We start from the raw sequence: 25984 nt of genomic DNA, 5'->3' as shown, positions 1-25984 counted from the left end.
AAAAGGGCAATGTTGTTTCCAAAACCAGAATTAGCATAAAGAAGAAAATCAAAGTGTAGGAGTCCTGAGAACTGTGGGGTTAAAGTCCACCAAATGTGGATTTTAGTATAGCTATGATCACCCAAGAGAATTGAAAACATACATCCCTACAAAAACTTGTACACAAAGTTCGTAGCAGCATTATTCATGATATCAAAAAGTGAAAACAATCCAAATATACATCAACAGAAGAATGGATAAATAAAATATGGTATGTCCATACAATGGAGTATTATTCTGCATAAAAAGTAATGAAGTACTGATACATGCTACAACATGGATGAACCTTGACAAGGTTATGCTAACTGAAAGAAGCTAGACACAAAAGACCACATACTGTATGATTCTATTCATGTAAAATGTGCAGAAGAGCCAAAGCCATAGAGACAAAAAGTAGATTAGTGGTTACCTAGGGCTGAGGCAAGGCAAGTTGGAAGAAAATGAAGAGTGATTGCTAATGAGTATGGGGTTTCTTTTTGGGGTGGTGAAAATGTTCTAAAATTGATTGTGATGATGGTTGCACAACTCTTTGAATATGCCAAAAGTCACTGAATTGTACTTTAAATGGGTAAATTATATGCTATGAATTATATCTGAAAAAATTTTAAACTTATTGTGGTTTTGATTAGAATTGCAAAAAGCACACAGATTAATTTGGGGAAAAAGGCAGACATCTATATAAATCTTCCTTTCCTGAAAGATTGTACCTTAGCACTATTCATTCATTCATTCATACTGTTCATTCATTCATACTGTCTCTTTCTATTTGCCTAAAGACTTGGTACTTATTTGTTTTATTTTTAGCATTATAGTCATATATTTCCCTCACTGGATTGTGAGTTCCTTAAAGGCAGGCAGGACATCCTTTTATCTGTTTCCTCCTCAGTGCCTAGCACAAAGTTTGACACACAGGGGGCACTTAATACATAATTGTGAAACGAATGGATAAAAATATGAACAAATAAACTCTTCTCACATGATCAGCCAGATCTAGGCTGATCAGAGTGAGAAAACATGGAAGGAAAGGGGGATAATAGAGGATACAAATGAAGAAGACAGATGCTAAACAGGCAGCGGGAAACAGACACAGAGGAAAAATATTTAAAACTTATGGAATGGAATTTGGAAACATATCAAGAAGAGTTTCTTGAGCCCCTACAGTGGGCTCAGTTCTGGACTCTATGCCAAAGAAGAGACTGGAAGAAGCCCTTGGATATGCAGTTCAGGTGGTGGGACACGTGCTTTGCAGTTTGAGCTATAATTACACCCTGTTCTCCTGCCAGCTATTTTCAGGCTTTGCTCCAGAGACCTTGTGCCTGTTCCCCCTGGCCAAAGTGGCTTTGGTGACAGTTGGATTCCACACGTCTTCTCTGTTGAGAAGGCAGACCTGGGCCAGTATAGAAGTTAACCCTTTTCCCATTGCCTACATGCCTGCTTACAGGAGGGAAATCATACACATTCATTCCTACCATCCAGTTGTTCCTGGATGAAACAACTATGCTAGCCTTCCTCAAAACAAGTGAATGAGGGCAGCCCTCCTAGCTCCTTTATTACCATAGCATTTGGAATGCTGCCTTAAACAGGAATATGCCTGGGTTAGAAAAAGAAAGTGGGAAGAACAGCCAGGAACAACAAACTACATGTACATCAAGTCTCTCAAGTATAGCAGACACATGCAAAACTATTCACTTCAATGGTTCTTTGTTATTTAGGTAGATATCATAGTTTAAATCAGTAGTTTTCAAGCTAGAGTACTCTATTCCTGTATGTACCTGAGCAGGAAAAGTTTTAAGAGAATAAGTGTCCAGAGACTCAACTTTCATATGTAATCTTTCCTAACATTGATCTAAGTTGGCTCTCCTTTCCCACTTTCTTTCTCCCACTTTATAAAAAAATGCCATCTCTCTCTCTTATCCCAAACCTTATTATGCCTATACAATGCTGAGGTTAAAAAAAACCCTCCAGGGGCTTCCCTGGTGGCGCAGTGGTTGAGAGTCCGCCTGCCGATGCAGGGGACACGGGTTCGTGCCCCGGTCCGGGAAGATCCCACATGCCGCAGAGAGGCTAGGCCCGTGAGCCATGGCCACTGAGCCTGCGCGTCTGGAGCCTGTGCTCCGCAACGGGAGAGGCCACAACAGTGAGAGGCCCGCATACCGCAAAAAAAAAAAAAAACCCTCCAGAGTGCCAAACAAAGGGACAATTTGAAAATGCATAACTTCAGAGGGACAGCCCCAAGAAAGCAAATCAGAGAGCTTCCATAAGAAATCAATATTGAAAGGAGTAACATCTTAATTGACAAACTCATGGCAAGTCTACTTGCCTTATTTCTCCTAGAATTATAATTCAGAATTTAAATTAGTTATCACAGGTCATATATCAGCATAACTGTTTTAACTGAAAAAGAAGTTAGGTGTTTTCTAACTAAGTAAATCTGATTTGGCTATGTTGACAGTGAGAACTGGCTGTTCAAATTAGGTAATGTGATAAACATTTTCTATAAATTATATGAGCTAAATTTGCAGTTTCAAGATTTTGAAAAAGATATATAAAATATATACATGTATACAATAAAAAACACATTGGAAATTAAATTCTTTGCAATTATTTAATATTACAATAAAATGTTTAAATGTGAACTTTTTTGTTTTGTTTTTTTTTTTATGGTATGCGGGCCTCCCACTGTCGCGGCCTCTCCCGTTGTGGAGCACAGGCTCCGGACGCGCAGGCTCAGCGGCCATGGCTCACGGGCCCAGCCGCTCCGCGGCATGTGGGATCCTCCCAGACCGGGGCACGAACCCGCGTCCCCTGCATCGGCAGGCGGACTCTCAACCATTGCGCCACCAGGGAAGCCCTAAATGTGAACTTTAAAATGTGTGAAGAGCTACATAATTTTTCAAAATTCTTTTAGGCATTAGATTGCTAATCTAACTAATTATTTTTCAAAGACACCCTGCCACTGCTCACCACATCAGAAACATCTGAGGAGGTTTTAAAAATATAAATCAGAAGTCTTACCCTCTGAAAATTCTGATTCAATAGGCCGGGTGGGGTCCAGGGATCTGGATTATTAACAAGATCCTCAGGTAATTATTTGGAGTCACCAGACCTAGATTATTGTTTACCCCTAATTCAATGTATGAATTTGCACAAAATTTCCCCTCTTTTCTGAGCCTCTGTTTTCTTCTCTGTATAAGATGGGAGGAAGGAGTCAAGAAGAGGGGGATAATTACTAATGTATATTAGACTCCTTGATTATCATTTCTTCCTTTCAGAGGCAGGAGAATGGGTCTTAAAAGTCAGTTTCAGAGAAATGAGATTTTACTTGGGAAAAAAAAAAGAACAAACTTAGCTGAGGTAGATAACAAATAAATAAAAATGAAACCTGTATGCCTGCCTCGCCGGTTTTTGTGTAGATCAAATAATAATCCAGCTAATTCATTACACGAGTACAGTTCCCTCACCTGATCTTCACAGCTACGTTTGCAGTAGGTAGAACATGTATTATTATCCCTGTTTTAGAGATACAAGAAATCCAGAGGACATGGATTGCCAAGGCCACACAAGGAGAATTCAGGAGAAATCTGTAACTAGGTTCCAGGTTTCTGACTTCCAGGCTAGTGTCTGTTCCACTATACCAATTTGGATTATACCTAAATGAACATGGAGAAGCCTCTCTCTTAAGAATCCAGGAGTACTGTAAAGAAGCAGAGAAGACTCCCATCCACTTTCAGCTTTAGCCTATGGTCAAGATCATACCCACCAAGACCTCTTCAGTATTCTGAAGATTTTGAAAGATCCAAAACCTCAGGCAAGGAAGCCCACGTATGTCTATATTCACAGTCCTTGGCAATCAATGCTCAAGTGTCACAGGAGCACTTGTACACCCATTTGCTCCTAGAGACATGTCCCCACTCCCTCTGGAAATAAGGAAAAATACATTATCCCCAACACTTCCTTCCTAAATAAAATTCTGGCTCACAAGTAAAAGTCTTGCCCCCATCAGGTTGTGAGCTCCGTGAGGACAAGGACCAGATTTCTCATGCTTATTGCTACATTCTTTGTACTTTGTACAGTGCCTGACACATTTCTATAAATATCTACAAAATTAATTTTTTTAAAACCTGCTGTTAGAAGCTAGTGGATTGTCCATGGAGCATGACTATCCATAAGTTGAACCCTTACCTGACCATAAGTTGTATTTACCTGGCATATATGAAAATTTACTCAAAATGGATCAAGGACCTAAATAATAAAAGGTCCTAAAATGTAAGACCTAAAACAATAAAAGTCAAAGGAAAAAAGAATCTAACAACAACAACAACAACAACTCTGCTGCTAGAAGCTCATGGATTGTCTGTGGAGCACAGCTGTCCATACAAAAAAAATTAGGTTTCTGTCACTTTGGATGTCATATAAGACAAAACAGAAACAGACTCACACATGCAGAGAACAAACTAGTGTTACCTTCGGGGGAAAGGGGTGGTGAGAGGAGCAAAATATGTGAAGGGGATTAAAAGGTACAAACTACTAGATGTAAAATAAATAAGCTACAAGGATGTAATGTTCAGCACAGGGAATACAGTCAATATTTTAATAACTTTATTTGGAGTATAATCCATAAAAATATCAAACTACAATATTGTAGTTTGAACACTTGAAACTAATATAATAAGTCAACTACACTTCAATAATAATAATAAGAAGAAAAAAGATAAGACAGTAATCCTCAAGAGTAACTGAAACTAAAGTTCAACAAGAGGCCTGTCTGACTGCTCATTTGGATAGATTTCCATGTATTAAAACATGGTCAAAAAAGAAACAAACACTGGTTTCAAAAATGAGCCTTTCATCAAAAATCAATCAGAGGACTTCCCTGGTGGCGCAGTGGTTAAGAATCCACCTGCCAATGCAGGGGACATGGGTTCAAGCCCTGGTCCAGGAAGATCCCACATGCCGCAGAGCAACTAAGCCCGTGTGCCACAACTGCTGAGCCTGTGCTCTAGAGCCCATGAGCCACAACTACTGAGCCCGTGTGCCACAACTACTGAAGCCCATGTGCCTAGAGCCCGTGCTCCGCAACGAGAAGCAACCACAATGAGAAGCCCCCGCACCACAATGAAGAGTAGCCTCTGCTCGCCGCAACTAGAGAAAGCCTGCGTGCAGCAACAAAGACCCAAAACATCCAAAAATAAAAATTAATTAATTAAAAAAATATAGGGGGCTTCCCTGGTGGCGCAGTGGTTGAGAGTCCGCCTGCCGGTGCCGGGGACACGGGTTCGTGCCCCAGTCCGGGAAGATCCCACATGCCGCAGAGCGGCTGGGCCCGTGAGCCATGGCCGCTGAGCCTGTGCGTCCAGAGCCTGTGCTTCGCAACGGGAGAGGCCACAGCAGTGAGAGGCCCGCGTACCACAAAAAAAAAAAAAAAAAAAAAAAAAAAAAAAAAAAAAAAATATAAAGTATACAATTCAATTTAAAAAATCAATCAGAAGTGCCTGTGTTGATATGCTACAGAAACGTTTCCTGCAAGGACAACTCTATGTTATGTATTCCAGGGCAAATAAGTAAATAATGATTCTCTAGTAAAACCATAAGGCTTTTAATAAATAGATCAGACCTTAGAACCCTAGATGAGAGCTGTTCTCAAAGCCTTACATCCCAACTAAAGCTCTCTCATTCCTGGGCAAGAATGCTATAATGACAGGGAAACAAATAGACAGGGAAACAAATAGACAGGGAAAGAGCTCTGGATTAGGAGTCAGGAAAACTAGATTTTTAGGTCAAGCTTCACTACCTTTCACAGTGTGAGAACTTTTGCAAATTACTTCGCTTCTCTGGGTCTCAGTTGCCTCAACTATAAATGCGTGGAATATTTCATTAAATGTGCTTTCTAAGCCTGGATTTTATTATTCATTCTGGCTGAGAGCAAGAAAGAGAGTCGGAAAGGGAGAATCGGGAAAAGGTTCACAAAGAAGATGGCATTTCAAATGGTTCTTAAAGAATAAGCAAGGTTTAGATTGGCCCAGAAAAGGAACAGACCAATTCAGGGAGAAAGGAACAAGGGTGGCTTAGATGCAGAAGTGGAAAAACACAGGCCAGTCTACAGGCCAGTGACAATCCTAAATACTAGTATTTTCATCTATCAGTTGTGTTTTTTCATAAAGCTAAATCTATTTGATATAAAGGACTATACTTTTTGCTATGCATATTCTTATGCAGTTAAATTATTTTTAATTGAGTGATAGTGACATAAGTTGATATTTGCGGTTTGAAAAATATCCTTACCTCATAAAATTTTAAATTGGCAACTCTTTGGGGGTCTCTGATGAAAAATTCATAAAATTTAAAAAAATCTCAGACTTCCCCAGTGGCGCAGTGGTTAAGTATCCACCTGCCAATGCAGGGGACACAGGTTTGAGCCCTGGCCCAGGAAGATCCCACATGCCGCAGAGCAACTAAGCCCGTGTGCCACAACTGCTGAGCCTGTGCTCTAGAGCCCACGAGCCACAACTACTGAGCCCGCATGCCACAGCTACTGAAGCCCGTGTGCCTAGAGCCCGTGCTCTGCAACAAAGAGAAGCCACTGCAATGAGAAGCCCGCGCACTGCAACGAAGAAAAGCCCCCATTCCGCAACGAAGAGAAGCCCCCGCTTGCTGCAACTAGAGAAAGCCCATGCGCAGCAACAAAGACCCAACACAGTCAAAAATTAATTAATTAAATAATTAAATTTTTAAAAAATTATTTCAAAAAATTATTTTAAAAAAAGATTGAAAAGATAGAATGTCAAGGCCATGAAAATCAAGAAAAGACTAAGGGACTATTCTAGATTGAAGAAGACTGAAAAGACATGACAACTACATGTCATATATAATTGTGAACTGGATCCTTCTGCCATTAAGGACATTATTAGGGCTACTGGCAAAACTTCAGTGGAGTCTGAGAATTAGATAGTAGTGGTGTATTAGTGTTGATTTCCTGATTTTGATAGTTGTATTATGGTTATATAGGAGAAAGTCCTTGCTGGAAATACACACTATTCAGGGTCTGCATCTTACTCTCAGATGGTTCAAGAAAAAAGTTATTTGTATTGTACTTGCAACTTGCCTTTTTTTTCTTTAAGTGTTGATCCTGTTTTATTATCTGACTAGAAAATTAGACAATCCACCAGTTGGAGGGGATAGAGGAGCTTAAACTTGCTCATTATTGCCAGCTCCAGCCCCACCCTGGCCCTTCTTGGCATTTCTTCCTCTTTGTGAGGCCTCCCGGTAAGGTGAGAAGAGGGAAAAGACAGAAGTCCTTCTGGGAGTCCTGGCAGACAATGAAGGACTCATGTTCACTATCTGCTTACAAACCCTGATATGGTGCTGGCAGATCAGCACTCAGGCATGGTGAATACACTTGGCCAAGGCAAGCTTGAAGACCTCTCTAAAAAATCCTTGATTTTCAGACCCAGGTAATCCAGCTTTACCTTGCCCTCGTACAGCACCTGGATGCAGGTGAGTCACTGCAGCAGGGTGTTGCTTTCAAATAGAGGCGTTCAACAGCGGCTCTTGGCCAGAGTAAAGTTGACCCTCCAGACCTCATGTTTGTTCAGAGCCCATATTTGCTGATTAGCTTCAGCTCTTGGTTGAAGTGGGATTTAAAAGGTCTCAGGGGGGCCACACATGTTTTGCTACAGACGCAGCACCAGGCCACTGGCATGTCAGCTCCACTCTCCTGTCTCTACCTAAGCACAGGCCCCAGAAACTGAGGAAGAGCTATACTTGTAACTTTTCTATAAATATAAGAATGTTTCAAAACTTTAAAGATTCATAAAATAGACTAGAGAGGGCTCATATATATAGGGCCGCAAATGCTTAGTTTAAATTTTATTCTGTAGGTAAGGAAAAGTCAGAGAGGTTCCTAGACTAAAGGCTCTTCCTCCACCTCAAAACTTTTTACCTACTAAACTCCCAAGCCACAGAGGACTGGAAATGGATGATTTTTGCCAGAGTGCCACCCAACGATCAGTGCCTACTGCTTGCCAAATTAGGAAAGTAAGGGAATGAGAGGCTAGTCCTTACTCTCATAAACTTAAAATCTTTAATTGGAGAGATCTAAACCACCCACCACACATCAGGCCAATATTGGGAAACAGCAATCAAGGTGAACAAGAAAATGCAGGAGTAGGAAATCACCAAAGGAATGCAAAAGAAATAACTTAAGTGTGGTCAATCATGAAACACCTCCTAGAAATGGTGGATTTTGAGCCAAGTTTGAGAAAAGAAGTTAAGTTCATCAGAGGAAAGAAGGACATTTTGTAAAGTATAGAAAAGTCGTATGTGGCTGCCAGTCTTGAATCCTTCTGCCTAACAGTGCCCTTAGACATGTGTAATATGTATGAGTATTAGCACCACCTCATAGTAATAAATCTTTTCAGTGTGTTTTCTTGTCTTTCAACTCAGCTAATCCTTGTAGCAATTTTTTGAGATTGGCAAGACAAGATTTTCTATCCCCATTTGAAAGGTCAGAAAACTGAGGCTCAGAAGGGTGTCATCACTTGCCGAAGGTCATAAAGCAATGTTTGAGACCTCTGCCTGCAGATCCTCAGGTAGGTTTCTAGGTTTTTGTTTTTGTTTTTTTTAATATATACATGATCAAGAGAGTGATCTTTTCAAAATGTAACTGATATGTCATATCTCTACTTGAAATTCTTCATTGGCTACCTAGCACTTGTCACAATTGCAATTTTACGTCTCTGTGTATGAAACACAAATTTCTGATCCTCCCCCAAAGCTTCTCCTCCCAGTTTCTTCTCCAACTCAACTAATAGAAATTCCATCTTTCCAGTGCTCAGACAAAAAAACCTTTGTTTCTTTTTTTTTTGCAGTACGCGGGCCTCTCACTGTTGTGGCCTCTCCCGTTGCAGAGCACAGGCTCCGGACGCACAGGCTCAGCGTCCCAGCCGCTCCGCGGCATGTGGGATCCTCCTGGACCGGGGCACGAACCTGTGTCCCCTGCATCGGCAGGCAGACCCCCAACCACTGGGCCACCAGGGAAGCCCAAAAACCTTTGTTTCTTGACTCCATTCTCTTATACCCCACATCAAGTTCATCAGCAAATCCTATTGGCTCTGCCTTCAAAATATTCCAAAATCTGGGGAATTCCCTGGTGGTCCAGTGGTTAGGACTCCACGCTCTCACTTACAAGGGCCTGGGTTCAATCCCTGGTGTCTCAGGGAACTAAGATACCATGAATCACACAGTGCGGCCAAAAAAATAGAAATAAAAAATCTGACCACTTTTCACAGCTTCTACTGTTGTCTCCATTATCATATCTTATCTGAACTGTTGTCAGTGACCTCTTACTGGTCCCCTTGCTATTGCCCTATGCCTCCCACCCACTATTCTCAAGGTAGTATGCAGACTATATATAGTAGATATTCAGTTAAAAAAAGTTGTTTAATGAATGGATGAATGAACACATCTCAGCTAAGGAAAGGATGTTATTTCTTTGAGGTTTGCCCTTTAATGTGTTTAGCCTTATAAACTGTCATTATAAATTGTAGTCAACATTTCTAAAGCCAGCCCTAAACCATCTAAGTAAACTACTGGCTAGATAAGTGACAGATTGTCAAAGAAGCTAAGTCTGTGAAGTAGAAGCATAGTGTCTATAACAAAGAATGTAAGTGTTCTTCTGTCCAGAACAAGTTACAACTGCTATGTGATCTGGCGAAGTCACTTACACTCTCTGAGCCTTAAGCTCCTCATCTGCCAAGTGTTCTTGTGAACCATACCTAGGTTCAAAAAAACAAGGGAAGAATTATACACATACAACACAGAGGAGACATAGTTTATTATTAGAATAAATAGAAAAGTCTTAGGCATTATGGGAGATTGTAAATTGAGTGGTAGAATGTGGCTGTCAATGGGGCTAATGTAAGGTCAGAGCAAAGAATGGTGATAATTCCCTGTCCAGGGCATACCATAGGTAGAGTACTTAGTAAATGATATTGGCCAACTAGAGTATGTATACAGGAGACCAACATGCATGATGAAGGAGTTGTTCAAGAAACTATATCATACAAGGAACCTGGGAATGTGGACTCAGGACTACCTCATCCATAAAACAAGAGCACTGACTAGGTCAGGGGTTTTCAAACTGAGTTCTGCAAATCCCTGGAGGTTCCACACACATATCTCACAGGGACCACAGTGACAAGGTAAAGAAGCCAACAGAATGTAGCTCTGGTCCTCCAATCTATGCTTCAACCAGATCAGCTCTGCTTTTTTCCTGTTTTAGGAATGAGGCTTTGGCATAATGATAAAAATAGCTAACATACTGTTTGCCAAGCACTAAGCCCTTTACATAGATTATTCCAATTATTCCTCACACCAATCTAGGAACCGTTATTTTTTTGGCCATGTTGGGTCTTTGTTGCTGTGTGGAGGCTTTCTCTAGCTGCGGCGAGAGGGGGCTACTCTTCGTTGGGGTGCACGGGCTTCTCATGCGGTGGCTTCTCGTTGCGGAGCATGGGCTCTAGGCACACAAGCTTCAGTAGTTGCAGCACACGGGCTTCAGTAGTTGCGGTGGTGGGCTCAGTATTTGTGGTGCACAGGCTTCAGTAGTTGTGGCTCGCAGGCTCTAGAGCGCAGGCTCAGTAGTTGTGGTGCACAGGCTTAGCTGCTCCGCAGCATGTGGGATCTTCCCCGACCAGGGATCAAACTCGTGTCCCCTGCGTTGGCAGGCAGATTCTTAACCATTGCACCACCAGGGAAGTCCCTAGGAACTATTATTGTTCCCATTTTACACATGGGAAAACTTAGGTTTAAAAAGGTGAGGCAATTTGCTCAATTTGAGGGAGTAGTTACTGAAACCCAAGCATAGAACAGATCCTGTCAATCACTATACATATAATATTATATTTGAATAAAAGGATTCTAATGCTTTTAGAAAATTGAAAATTACTGAACTAGATGATCTTCAAGGCATCTTCTAGATTTAGATATCTATAATTCTACATTCAGCCTGGCAAAGGGATACTGCCCTCAAATACCTGAAGGGATGCCTTGTGGAGAAAAGAATGGGATTATTCTATGTGGCCCCAGAGCAGAGAACTAAGACCAAGGGAAGAGGATAGAATGGGGATAAAGTTATACAGAGGTAATATATCTAAGAACTTTGTAACAGAGCTGCCTAACAATGGGATAGGTATTGTGTGAACTCTGTGGTCTTGGTAGTGTTCCAGAATCAGAATGATCACTTATGAGAATTGTTGGGGATGGAGATACTGGGGCTACAACTCCTGCTTTGTACAGGAAGTGGACCTCAAAGGTCTGGGAGTGAGAGTCTCAAATTCTCACAGAGGTTCAAGGTATCAGACACTAGGGATCATTACCAGTGGCGAAACTCTCCCATACCAAATCCAGGAAAAGGGAGAAGGCCCATCTTCAGCTCCAAGCCTTATGTATTTACTGTTGTAAATGTGACGCCTCCCTAAGGCAAGAACCCATGCTCCCGCCTAACTACCTGCTCTCTTCAAAGAACAAGAGGCCAGTACTGGGTTCCTCCCCTTCCCAACCTCTCCTAGCTGCCTTGCCACTGCAGTTCCCTACATTTGTGATAGAAATTCTGAAGGTCAGTGACAGAAGTAACTTTAGCAAGTATCCTGTTCACCCCAGACAGTTTACCAGTGAGATAAAGAAGGCTCAGAAAAAGGTCATTATCTAAAGCCATTCTCCTCATTAAATATTTACTTAATATACCTGTATAAGAAGTCAGCCCAGACACAAACTCAGGTAGCTGACATGGCTCAGGACACTGAGTCAGGCCTCAAGACAGTCTCCATTTATTACACACTTATTATTACATATGTTAGTACATATATTAATGTATAACATATACTATTATTATTATAATACATTTATTATTCATATCCCACCTACTTCCAAAAAGTGACTAGTGACTTGGACAGCACAGCCTACTTGTTTCATTTCCATCACTTTAGGGAATGGCTCTTTAAGGCATCAAGAGTCTGAAACTCAGGGGAAGTGAGAGAAGAAAATTAGAGATCCACCTTAAACATGAAATCCTCCAGTCCTCCTCCACAATCTGCCTGCCTGATTCAAGTGGAGAAAGACTGTTCCCAGCAATAGTTATTTCCCCACATATCTCCCATGAGTTTAAAGCGTTTATGCTAAAGTGTTCATATTACCAGACAAGGGGATCAGATTCTCCTCCTCAGCTTCTTCATCCCTTCTAAAATCCTCCTCTTCTTTCATCATCTCAACAGAAGCCCAGCCTGCCTACTGAGTCACCATAGAGTCACTACAGGTTGCAATAGAACTTCTAAAAACAACTTCCTCTTCAGAAACAGTCGCAGAATCCTGAAACGTCAGTGTTGAAAGGGACCTTGCAGAGTATCAGTAGTTCATCTCCCACCACTCCCACAAAGGGAAGGCCCAGAGAGGGGAAGATAATGGTCTGAGGCCATCTTCTTTCTCAAATGAGTATTTTTCCTTAGCAAGTACAGTTGACCCTAGAACAACATAGGGGTTAATCTGCATATAACTTACAGTTGCCTCTCCATATCCTTGATTCCTCCATATCTGCTGATTTAACCAACCACAGACCACGCAGTACTGTAGTATTTACTGTTGAAAATTATCTGTGTATAAGTGGACCCATGCAGTTCAAACCCACATTGTTCAAGGGTCAAATGGTATATTTGAATAAATAAATACACTATTGTGAAACCAGTGGAGATATAGATGGAGGACAAAAAAGTCCCTCCCTTCCCATAGTGATCATCTAGTTCACTGAACTAGTGATCAACTAGTGATCATCTAGTTCACTGAAATGAACTCCAGAACATGGACCTAGATAATTAACACAGTCCTTGGACATGAATGCTAAGACAACACACTCTAGGGCTCTGGTTTTCCACATCACCTTGACAATCTTCTCCTTGTCAGACCATGGGCTTATCTCACCTTCCCAACCATCCCCACCTCCTCAAATACACACACTCACACATACCCCACCAGGATCTGGACAGTTCTAAATATCATATTTTGGAACTCATACTCAGGAACATACAGGGATCCTGAGAGCAGAGCTTCTGTTCTAAAGTCACCTGCTTCTCAGAAGTTTCTAAGGAAGGACTGAATAATAGTCAGAGCCTGTGGAGAGATATTTCAGTGATTTCAGCTGAGGTTGAAGGGGGAGATGGTATAGAGATAATGATAGCCATAGGCAACCCAAAGCAAAAAGTAGAAGGAATGGACTATACCAAATATTTTGAGCTTTGGAGACTGGGTTCCTCTCCTGGAATAACCTAGAGACTGAACAGCTCATATAAATCACCAGAATAATAGCCATCAACCACTCTTTCCACCCTCCCCATAATCTCCCACTGTTTACTTAATCCCCCAGTCTCCCACTGTTTGCCAGTATCCCTTTAACTCCTTGAGCTACCTCTAATATCCCTCACTGACTATCTCTCCCTGAATGACTTTTCTAATAACTTTGTTACTGATTTCCTTCTCACACGTATACACATAAATCCCCACTAACACTTCTACCTGCCATGTTAGGGGGAAGAAAGTGCAAGAGAGGTTAAAACCAAAGTCTTGAGGGCAAATTAGCCTCTGGATCAGATGACTGTGTGCCTCTGAAAGAGGTAAAGTATTATATAGACTAAGGGGACCCTTGACTCTTCTCTCTCACTTTCTCTGTCGGTGCCCCCACCATCTACACGCCCAGTTACCTATGTTGGTTTCTTTCCTCTAAATTACTCTAACATTTCATTGTTCAATTCCATTCCCACCAGCAATATCCCAGTTCAGGCATCTCTACCTTGAATAACAAAACTCTCAGTTCTCTGACTTTCCACTCTCACTTCCATATGAATCCAGATTAATCTTCTTAAACCCAGCTGTGACTGCATCATTCCCCTGCATAAAATCTTTTCATAGGTCTCCAAAAATAGTCAAGATGTCCCATTCCTGGACCTCATCCACTGCTGAAGATAACCTTGACTCCTCTCTCTCTCACTCCTCAAATCCAATCCAAGTCAGCAAATTCCATGGGCTCTTCACTCAAAATAAATCCAGATTTTGACCACTTTTAACCACCTTCAAGCTACTACTAAAGTTTAGATCACCATCATTGTTCAGCTGGACTTCTATAATAGCCTCATAATTGATCTCCGTGCTTCTATTCTTGCCCTTCTACAGTCTATTCTCAACACAAAGACAGATTCTAAACATAAGTCAAATCATTTTCACGTCTATGCTCAAGATTGTCCAGTGGTTCCCCATTTCACTGTTAATAAAACCCAAAATTCTTTCAAGGTTCTATACAATCTAGTGTCCTGCTAATACTGCTTCAGCTACACTAACTTCCTAGCTAGTATTCAAACACCCCAGGTAGCAGAACACTCCCATCTCAGGGCCTTTGCACTTGCTCTTCCATGTACCTGGAATATTTCCCTTTCCCAACCCAGCTATGGGCATAACACTCTCCATTTCCTTCATATCTCTGCTCAAATGTCACCTTTATCAGAGAGTGCTTCCCTTATCAATCCCCATTCTTCACTGTCATTCCTTTTTCCTTAAACTGCTTTGTATTTTTCTATAGCACTTATCACTACCTGTCACATATTTGTTGGTTGGTTTGTTTACTGTCTGTCTCCTTAAGCTGGAATATAACCTCCATGAGGGCAGAGAGTTTGCCTGTTTGTTCATAATACTTCCTGGTACATAGTAAGTTCTTAATAAGTATTGAATGAATAAATTGTTCCCTACATAAACCCTTTACTCTAGACAGACTTGGTCATCTCACTGTCCCAATATAATAATAATGGCGGCTAATATTTGAGTGCTTTCAATGTGCCAGGAATTGGACACATGGGTTGTTATCCTTTTCAATCCTGTTCAGTTGACAACTCCATGAGATAAAAACTATTTTTATCCACATTTCACAGTTGAGAAAACTGAGGCTCAAAGAGGCTAAGTAACTTGTGCAAAATCATAAAGCTAGTTAGTGGCAGAAACAGGACTCAAATTAGGTTAGTTTGACACCAAAACACATTCTCCTAATTTTATGTTATACTGCCTCCCTGCAATGCTTTCTCCCTTCTGTGAACTATTTGTAAAAGTGGCTCTTTGCAATTTGACCCATAATTGCTTTCAGGCTGTTTCATGTAGGCCTGTCTGGTCTTCCCCAATAGAATGTAAATCTATTTTACATTCATTAAAGGGTCTGGGCCATTTAAACCTGATGACACCATTTATTTTACATTTTTAAGCAAATTAACTTAAAGTTAATTTAACTAATATGACTAATTTCTCTTTTCACTGGTCACAGCCAAGTACTGCACAGCTAGAATAATGAAGTACTGTTGACCCTTGAACAACACGGGTTTGAAATGCATGAATACATTTATATGCAGATTTTTTTCAATTGTAAATACAACAGTACTACATGATCCACTCTTGGTTGAATCCGTGAATGTGGAACCTCGGATACAGAGGCTATGGAGGGCCAGCTATAAATTACATGCAGATCGGATTGTGCAAGGGTTGGTACCTCTAACCCTCGAGTTGTTCAAGGGTCCACTGTAGTATCATATGGTAAAAAGAGAAGTTGACTAGGAGTGAGGATATCTGGAGATTAGTCTCAGCTCTGTCTCCAAGCAGGTTTATCACCCTTAAGCAAATCACTTAGCTTCTCTGACCCTTAATCTACCCATCTGTAAAGAGAGCTGGCCTAGATGGACTCTAAGACAGTCACTTCAAATTCTAAAAATACTGTTCTTCCATGAGTATTTACAATGTGTCAAGCCAAAAGTAAAAGGCCAAGTTCTTCCTTAATATTGTTCTTTTTTGGCTTATTGGAGTACTTTCCTAAGGGCACTATTTCCTTTGTGGATTATTTCAGTATGTATATAAGATATGCCCTAAAACAAGAAGTGACCTACAAATGTGGTTTTCTAATAGCTATGTAAATGCCTAGGTTGAAAAGAAAGTCATACTATGGCTCCATAAGAAGTATATCAACTGGAGCAAATCACTGAAAAGATGTCACTTTAAAAGCATTAATAGAAATTAGAGCAGGAAGAAGGTGGGCTCCAAGACAAAGGAAAAAGGAGAAAAAGAGCACTTCAGAGAATAAATTATATGATAGAGAGTTTGAAAAAAATTGAGTATACAACAAAGGCAAATAGGGCAAGAAAAATGGCAGGCAATTTTTAACTTCTGTGAAAAAAAAAATCTTTACATAAAAGGAAATGCAACTGTGATAGATTATTCTAACATAAACATTGATTTTTAAATCAACTAAAAAACAGAGGTATAATTATACTGAGGAGATAAGAGAAGGAAGCTGGAGGAATATACAAGAACTGAATTCTCATCTATCATAAAAGGAAGTCAATACTTTCTAAAAAAAAGATGAAGAAATAGCAGTATAAGCATATTATTTTTAAAATATGGAGGTAAAAAAGGGAAGTAACCAAGTATCTCGCATGTTTTCACTTTACTTTCTTTTAACAAATGTGATTTATCTGTAGCTTGAGAATTGAATAATAATGGCCAGTGTGGTACTTGTCTCCACTCTTCTTACCCTTGTACCATAACACCTAACATAGGGCTGTATAACCAATATCTTTAAAAATTCTTATTCGTTGAGTGACCAATGTAAAAATGGAGTGAAAATGTCTTGTTATATATAGAGTTACAGAATTTTGCACTGGAAGTAAATGTAGAGATTATATAATTGAGTGCTTCCCAAATTGGTGTTCCATGGAATACTGCTTCTTTTGATGTTAATAGCATGCTGCAAAATGTGTTTGAGGCTCAAATAAACTTTAGAAATCCCATGTTAAAATTAATCAGGTATCTTTACTGTAGGACTTCTTGGAGTCTTTACTATACTAATATACATAGGGAATCCCACAAACGTAATTTATTATGTATTACTTCTCAGTCTCATTTGTTTCATGAATCAAGAAGCCCCTGCTAATATGTCTACTAGTTAGTGAGTGGTTCCTAGAGCATTCTTGGGAGAACACTGATCTAATCTACTCCTTTCATTTTACAAATGTGGAGACAGGCTCTGTTCAGGTATGGATGGTAGGGGAACTAAAAGAAGGGCCTCAGCACTCTGCAGCAATATCCAGTGACTGGACAACTCTGGCCTGTGTTTTCCCCTTGCACCTGAATTATTTCAAACCAGGTAACAAATTTAGACAAAAGCATCTCCTCTGCAAATCTTTAAAGGTTTTTTGATCCCTAAGGAACCTAGGAGGTGGGCCCAAGTGTCAGCTGGAGCTGAAGCATAAAGTCCCAGGGTAGGAGATAAACAAAGTCTCAACAGGCATAATAGGCCATGACTTTCAGTGGCAAAGTGACCCCAAATTGAACAATGGTAATGTGATAACAGACCACTCACATCTGTATGTTGTTTTCCAATGAACAAATAAATGCTTTTACAATATCATATTTGATTCTCATAACAATCTAGTGATAAAGACAAGGGTAGAATTATTACCCCCATTTTATGAATGAGGAAACTGACTTTCAGAGAGTTAAATGCCTTGCCTAGGGTTACACAGCAAGTGAATGGCACAGTTGGAATAAGAATCTGAGTTTCCTATCTCTCAGGTTAGGGTTTTTCTCAATATATCACACAAACTGGGCAAATTTTTACTGACTACCAATTTAATTCTTCCATGAAATACCAACGTGCTCCTATTGGCTTACTTAAAGAGAAATAGATCAATTCCCAAAGTGCTCATGGTTGGTGGCAGAAGCAACACTCCAATAACTGGAACTTCAAGATCTTATTTCAGGTTCAGTTTTGTAACACCTCCTCTAAGCTATGTTGCTAGGAGGAGGGGGGTTCTCAGTTTCAGTTGGGGAGGCAGTGTGGCCTAGTGTTAAAAGCAAGGAATCAGACAGACTTGGGTTTGAATCCTGGCTCTACCAGTTACTCATGCTATGACCTTACTCACTATGAAGCACAGACGTGTGCTTCATTTCTTCAGCTATAAAATGGAGCAAAGAATACCTACTTTGCAAAGCTAAGTTGGGAGGCTAGTATAAGAAACTAAAAGGATAGTATAGTGTCATGGTTAAGAGTATAAACTCTGGAATTGTGCTACCGGGGTTTGAATCTTAGCCCTGCTTCTTACTAGTTGTATGACTTCAGATAAGTCATTTATCTACATCTCAGAATTTCAGTTTTCACATATGTAAAATGAGGAAAATAAATAATGTATTCTTAGTTGCTGTGAGCATCAAATATGATAATATTTGCTAAGCACTTGAGCACAGTGTCTGTCATACAGCTCAATCAAAGGTAATGATAACAGTGGTAGTGGTAGTGAAAAATCCAATATCCATTTTTCTCCCAAAGCAAGAATGAGAAAGAAAGCTACTTAGTACTGTTTGCTTCCATTTACCCTCTCACCTTGTTCCTCTCCAAGTTGAGAACACTAGACTAGAAGTCAGGACACTTGGCTTTGAATGTCAATTCTGTCACATTCTAGTTATGTGATTTTAGGGAAGTCATTTAACTTACTTGAGGTATTTTTCCTCACCTGAGACATTAAGTTAAAGATACTTTGCTTATTCTTCTGGGTTGTTGTAAGCAACAAATGAATTCATGGATTTTTAAGGTACTTTGTGAACTACAAAACACTATATAAATGTGAGGATGACTTTTTATCTGCCACAGGCTATAAAATAGATGTTTTTACCAGTAAAAAGCAACTTTATCGCCAAGTTTTTTCTCGTAGACAATTCGATCCAGTACATTGTAGCAGATGTTGGTAGTTGCTCCTTTCATCCACTCAATAAAGATTTTCCCTTTAGTCACATCAAAGTTGTACTGGAGGAATGGACCAGGACATGGCGTCTTCCAGTAAAATTCCTTGGCAATGTCTCCCCAAAACTCTGCAACAGAAAAGGAAGCCCAGACATCACTTAGCTTCTCAGACATATTTATCCTCAGATGGCTTACCAGTCTATGCACAGGACCAAGTCACAAATCTGCCCTGTACTCTAGGACCTACCACCTGGGTCCCTCCTCTACCTACCTATCAAATCTTAACACCCACCATACTCCTAAACCACCTTTTATTCCCATGGGCTGAATCTTGACTCAAATTTCTTCCCTCCCTTCTCAAAACTGCCACTCCATTTTTCACTGTCTATTTAAATTGTAGCCACAATGCCTAGTACATTGTAGTCAATCAGTAACTTCTTAAATGAACTAATTAGTGAAAGGAACAAATCCTTTACCCACAGAGCCTTCCATGACATAGGAGGCTTACTTTGTTCATTCACTCTCAGCAATTATTTAATGAGCATCTCTTTCTCCTCCTACTACTTGCCCAAGTGCTACTTGCTAAGTGCCAGATGTTGCTTTAAAGCTCCTTAAATGCATTATCTTATTTAGTTCTTACTACAACCCTAGGAGGCAGGCCTTATTTTCATTCTTATTTTATTGATTTGAAAATCCAGGCTCAGAGAGGTTAAATAATTTGCCCAAGGTTATACATTTACTAAGTCACCATTTGAACTGCCCTGAGGAAGACATTGTTGCTAAAATCTGACAGATGAATAGGAGTTTTTCTCCACTCCCCCACCAAGAAAGACATTACTATGGGACAGAAAAGAACCAAGGGTATGTGTTAAGAGGAACTCCCTTAGGCCGAAGCACTGAGAATTACAGAAAGAATAGCAGGAACTGACACATAAACTGGGCAGATAACGCAATCCTTCTAAGCATAAGGAATTTGCTGTTTACCCTAAGAGCAATGGAAAGCCATCATAGGAGTTTAATCAGGAAAAGGACATGATCAGATTTATAATCTTGAAATATTTGCCTGGCTACTTTGGAGAAAAGGTACTCAACAGGTTAAACATACAACTGCAGAACACCTAGGATAATCTCAGTACTGGATCAGGAGCTAGAGGAGACAGAGACACTTAGAACCATAACAATGGAAGGAACTTTAGAGGTTATCACCCCCTCATTTTACTGATAAGAAATCAAATTTATAGAGGTAAAGTGACTTGTTCAAGGTTAGATGATCTAGTTTATATAATCTGATTAAAGAGACAAGACTAACATAAAATATTTTTGAATATACAAGACAGAATATAATTGAAAGCTAAATCGCATGGAGTACAACTTGCAATGAATTAAAGAAATCCAAATTAAATCAACCCCAAGGTGCCATTAGATGCCAATAAAACTAGCAAAGACTAAAAGAAAGATTAAACTCAATGCCTGAGTGGCCCTAGAAAACAGATACTCTTATATGATAACAGCATTATAAGAAATTAGCACAATTTACTGAACAGCAGGGCAATGCCTGACAAGAATCATAACATTTTTAATAACCTTTCATCTGCTAACTTAACTTTGGGGAACCCACTCTAAGAAAGTAATACCAAAGGAAAAAAAGAGATTACTCAATAGATGTTTATACTAACACTATTTATAATAGTGAAACTAGAAACAACACTAAAGCCCAATAACGAAAAAACTGATAAAAAACTAGCAATACTGGTAGTGATAACAATAGAATACTAAATGGCCATTAAAGAGGGAACAAATGGATCTAACTCTAAAGTCCATGCTGTTACAACTACACTGAGTATGTGTGTATACTCAAAAATATTTTAAAGTGAAAATTAGTAGGCATAAACTATGTAAAACTATATTTGAACCACATTTACGTCCATCAACAAGGAGTGAAGAAAACTAAGTTTTATGATCACTTAGTTTTTTTTGTTTTGCTTTGCTTTGTTTTGTTTTTTGGCCACGCCACGCTGCATATGGGATCTTAGTTCCCCAACCAGGGATCAAACCCATGCGCCCTGCAGTGGAAGCTCGGAGTCTTAAACACTGGACCGCCAGTGAAGTCCATGATCACTTAGTTTTTGTTTTTGTTTTTTTCTGGTGGAGCTGTTGAACTATGGGTGTTTCTTTGGCACACATTCTAAGTACTGAAGAAGTTTAGAAGAGGAAAAGATGAAAATGGTCTGGGATGATCAGGGAATGCTCTGTGGAATTGTTAGGGTTTGACTAAGTAGAGAGGAACAGAAGGGAATGGGCAAAGGCAAGGAGATGGGAAAGGGACTTTTGTGTATCCAGTATATCAACAAGAATGACCTGTTGTAGAATGAGGGGTATACAGTGGGGAGTAGCGGAAGATAAGAATAGAAAGGTGGGGTGGGCTAGTTATCCAGAGACTCTGAAAGAAAGGCAGAATTTTAATTTGAAGCTGTAGGAAATAGGGAACTATTGCAAGTTTTTGAAGTGACATATGAAAGCAGTGTTTCCATAATATCAGGCTAAGAGTGTTTAGATACATCTAAATCTAAATCTACCAGAAATATTGGAAATGAGTGAGACTAGTGGAGAGAGAACCAATTAGGAGGCTGCTCCCTTGAATTAAAAGGGTCTATAGGAATGGAAGAAAAGGTAACCTGAGAGAGATTTTGAAAGAGTATTTGACAGAATTTGGTGAAAGGCAGACTGTGGATCAGGGAAGAGGAACAGCATAGCTATTGGGAGAACAGGTTCTGCAATCAAAACTACCTTGGTTCAAATCACAGCTCCACCACTAAGTACCTGTGTGACCTTGTGCAATTAAGTTAACCTCTCTAAGCTTCAGTATCCTTCTCCATAAAATGGGGATAATAGTCTCTACATCAAATCAAACAGAATTTGTGTCTAGTAAGCAGTAAGCAATCTATAAATAAATAAGATATACAGATAGATAAGATTTGGGATGGTGCCATTGACAGGGATTAGAAAATTAGGGAGGAAAGCAGGTTTGGAAGGGAAAATTGGTGAATCTGAGACACAGTCATATTAAATATGGTATAACAACAGGGTGTGTGAATAAAATGCTCTACAGACCTATGAAATTTGAGACTAGAGCAAAAGTGAGATCCTGGATACAGAGCTAAATATGTAGAAAAGGAGTTCTTTTGACAGTAATAGCTCAACCCTGGGGAGAAGATATTTGCAAATCATATATCCAATAAAGGGTTAGTATTCAAAATATATAAAGAACTCATACAACTCAACAACAAAAAAACAAACAACCCAATTAAAAAATGAGCATAGGTGCTGAATAGACATTTTTCCAAAGAAGACATACAGATGGGCAACAGGCACATGAAAAAATGTTCAATATTACTAATTATTAGGGAAATGCAAATCAAAACCACAATGAGATATCACCTCCACCCGTTTGAATGGCTATTATCAAAAAGGCAAGAAATAACACGTGTTGGAAAGGATATGGAGAGACGAAACCCTAAGACATTGTTGGTGGGAATGTATATTGGTGCAGCCACTTTGGAGTATGGCGATTCCTCAAAAAATTAAGAATAGAACTATTGGGCTTCCCTGGTGGCGCAGTGGTTGAGAGTCTGCCTGCCGATGCAGGGGACGCGGGTTCGTGCCCCGGTCCAGGAAGATCCCACATGCCGCGGAGCGGCTGGGCCCGTGAGCCATGGCCGCTGAGCCTGCGCGTCCGGAGCCTGTGCTCCGCAACGGGAGACGCCACAACAGTGAGAGGCCCGCATACCACAAAAAAAAAGAAAAAAAAAAAAAGAATAGAACTATTATACAATCCATTATTCCACTTCTGAGTATTTTTCTGAAGAAAACAGAAACACTATTTTGAAAAGATATATGTACTCCTATGTTCATTGTAGTAGTATTTACAATAAATAGCCAAGATATGAAAGCAACCTAAGTGTCTATTGATAGATGAATGATAAAGAAGATGTGATATATATTTATTATATGGATATATGAATATTACTCAACCATAAAAAGAATGAAATCTCACCATTTCAGACAGTTAGACAAAGACGAATACCATATGCTTTCCCTCATATGTGGTATATAAAAAACAAACAAAACAAAATAAATGAACAAACCAAACTAAACAAAAACAAACACATAGATACAGAGAACAGATTAGTGGTTACCAGAGGGGAAGGCTGGGGAGGGGAAAATGAGTAAAGAGGGTAACTATATGGTGATGTATGGAAACTAAATTTTTGGTGGTGATCACACTGTAGTGTATACAGAAGTAGAAATATAACACTGTACACAGGGAACTTAAATAATGTTACCTCAATTAAAAAAAAAAAAAGCTCACCCCTGGGAAACAGATGAACTCATGACAGGAGAAAATAGAGAGGGGAGAGAAGTGAAAAGAGGTCTGAGGTAGGAGGGGAGGGATAAATTAGGAGTTTGGGATTAACGTATACACACTACTATATGTAAAATAGATAACCAATAAGGACCTACTGTGTAGCACAGGGAACTATACTCAATATTTTGTAATAACCTATAAGGGAAAAGAGTCTGAAAAAGGATATACATAAATAACTGAATGACTTTGCTGTATACTTAAAACTAACACAACATTGTAAATCAACTATACTTCAATTTAAAAAAAAAAAGAAAGAAAGAAAAGAAAAGAAACAAGCTGGGGACATCTAACCTGAAAGTGAGCTTAGATTAGGGGGTGAGACTATAGATTAGATCACCTCTCTGAGAGCCAACCAGGCAGTCTCCATTGGAAAAATGAAGATATGATATTATTATAGGACCAGTATATTAATTGGTCTTTATATTTTATTCCTAGAGAATCCCAACAAAAACATGGTGTTATCCCAAGAAGTCAGAATCCTGGAATGATTGGTGGATACAGGTGTGTGATATAAGGGTGTTTTATGAAAGTTCCATGTGATTGTGTTTTTATTTAAAGATATTGGCTCATTTCCCTATTAAAGGAAGCCTACTGTGAATTCTTTTATAAAGAGTAGAAACTTTTGGCAAGGAAAGAATTACCAACCAGTTGACTCTTTTAAGTGTAATATTTGTCTAAGGTGTGGTATACATTAATGAGCAGTAAGACACTCTCTATGTAGGCAAATTTAGTCAATAAATATCTATATGAACACCTTAAAAAAAATAAAAGAGGTCTGAGGACTCAAACTTGGACACTGCATGCAGCAATCAACCACTCTACACTTGATTCAGTCTCATCCTGCATTACTCAATAATTGCTTCATCCACTTTGTTCTTATTGTTATCAGACTAACCGCTATTTAGTGGATGCTACTGTGCATCAGGCACTCTATAATTCACATGCCACTTATTACTCATTTTTGCCCTCAAACGAAACTGTGAGGCAGGTATTATAACCTCCGTCTTATAGATAAAGAAAAGGAATTTCAGACCGGTTTTTAAATCTGCCTAAGACCACACAGTAAATGAGTGGTAGAGCCAGGATCTAAATCTAGATTTTTCTGAGTTTGATTCGGTGGCTCATGCTTGTCCCACTGCCAATATCATGCTGCCTCCCACCTCAGCTACAGTTGTGACCCCTAACCCAGCTTGAGGGCACAGGTGGGGAATTTTCCCCACACGTTCTTAAAGACATGGAACTACCTATCAGAATTTCTGAGTTATTACAATCCCATCCCTAATTTTTTTGAAAAGACAACATTTTAGTGACTTGTTCAGTCTTATATGGTAGTTTCCATTGGGATTTCTGAAATACTAAAAATAGATCTGGGACTCCATTACTAATTTGGGGACGCCGGGATGGGACCCTACTGCCCCTCAGCAGTGGAGACTTAACTCACAGGTTAAAGGTGTCAGGAGGCACTGGGTGGGCTGGTCTGAAAAGCGGCAAAGAAAATTCTCTTTGTGGCCCGCCTCTCCTCAAGGCGCTCTGCGCCCTTAAGAACCCGCCTTTTCACCTGAGGAACTGTTCTCTTCTTAGGACACTTTCACTCTCCTCACAAAACATGCAACTCCTCACGAAACCCCCAAGCCGCCAAGGAACCCCCCCAATTCCTAGGGAACCCTCATTTCCTACAGAACCCTCCTTCTCAGAGAACCCCCCTCTCCTCCCGGAACCCCTTTTCCGTCTCCTTAAAGAACCGCAATTCTTCCCTTACAAAACCTCTATCTTCTCACGGACCCCTCAGTTTCCCAAGGGAACCCCCAACTCCTCACTCTCCTGTGAGCCCCCCACTTCTCTCCTCCCTGACGTCTCTCAGGCCCGCCCGGGCCCGGCCTCACCTCTCGGCTCCTCCAAGGAGCGCCTGTGCAGCTCGCAGTATCGCTGCAGCGAGGGGACGTGCGCGGAACGGCTGACCTCGGGCGGCGGAGACCAACTCCGCGCCCGGCTCCGGGCTCCAGCCTCCTCCCGGACCCCGCTCCCACCGCCGCTCCGGCCCCGCTCCTCGGGAAGCCCCATCACCTCAAGTTCCGAACACCGTATCAGCCTTGGTGGTCTCAGCGGGCTGCCAGGAGGGGGAAAACAGGCCGATCGAGGGGCGGGGCCTTCAGAGAAGGGGCGGGGCCTGACAGCAGAGGCGTGGCTTAGGCATGTGGCGGGGGGCGGCCCGGAGGGCCGGAGCCATGCCTGGTGGAGGTGGGACCAGGGCTAGCAAAGAAACCGATAGGCAAAAGTCGAGCATTGCTTGGGTGATGGGGCGGAGCTGACTTGCGGAAGCGGTGGAACCGCAGCGTGAAAGCAGAAGGGGAGGGGCCAGGCGTGACGGGAGAGAGGGTGGGCCCATGGAGTGACGGGGCGCGGCGAGGCTGGCTGTGACAGGGTCTACGAATTTCCATCCAAACCTAAAATGCAAAGACTCATTAAGTGAAGACTAGGAGGCGCCTTCAGTCTTTGCTAATAAACCCATTTCACTGCATACATGGTAAACTCAGGGAAAGGGAGGGCTTTGTACAAGGTCCCAGAAAATACAACGACCGTAACTTGGGCCAAACCTAGGTCTCCTGACTCCAGGTGTTTTTACCGCCTCATCAGGCTGACGCTAAGGCTTGTGAAATGACAAAGTCTATGCAAGTAGAAGGAATCACTCACACCCTTCTTTCCTTCCCAGT

General features: G+C 40.6%; 1 protein-coding gene across 2 annotated transcripts in view; it reads right to left on the bottom strand.

Annotated features, from left to right (window-relative positions):
• ACSS2 (acyl-CoA synthetase short chain family member 2) overlaps positions 1–25349 on the bottom strand; it is a 46972-nt gene extending 21623 nt beyond the window's left edge. For both annotated transcript variants that reach the window (XM_079720088.1, XM_079720089.1), the window contains exons 1-2: positions 25157–25349; positions 18780–18975 (exon numbers count right to left, since the gene is read on the bottom strand). In XM_079720088.1, the coding sequence (XP_079576214.1) occupies positions 18780–18975; positions 25157–25334 (374 nt within the window). In that variant the 5' untranslated portion in view covers positions 25335–25349. The remainder of the gene's footprint in view (positions 1–18779; positions 18976–25156) is intronic.
• Between the last annotated feature and the right edge of the window lie 635 nt (positions 25350–25984).

The sequence above is a fragment of the Hyperoodon ampullatus genome, assembly GCF_949752795.1.
Source record: "Hyperoodon ampullatus genome assembly, chromosome: 14".
Taxonomy (NCBI): domain Eukaryota; kingdom Metazoa; phylum Chordata; class Mammalia; order Artiodactyla; family Ziphiidae; genus Hyperoodon; species Hyperoodon ampullatus.
Note: the sequence above shows the minus strand (reverse complement) of the source record. Positions and strands in the feature narration are given on the sequence as shown.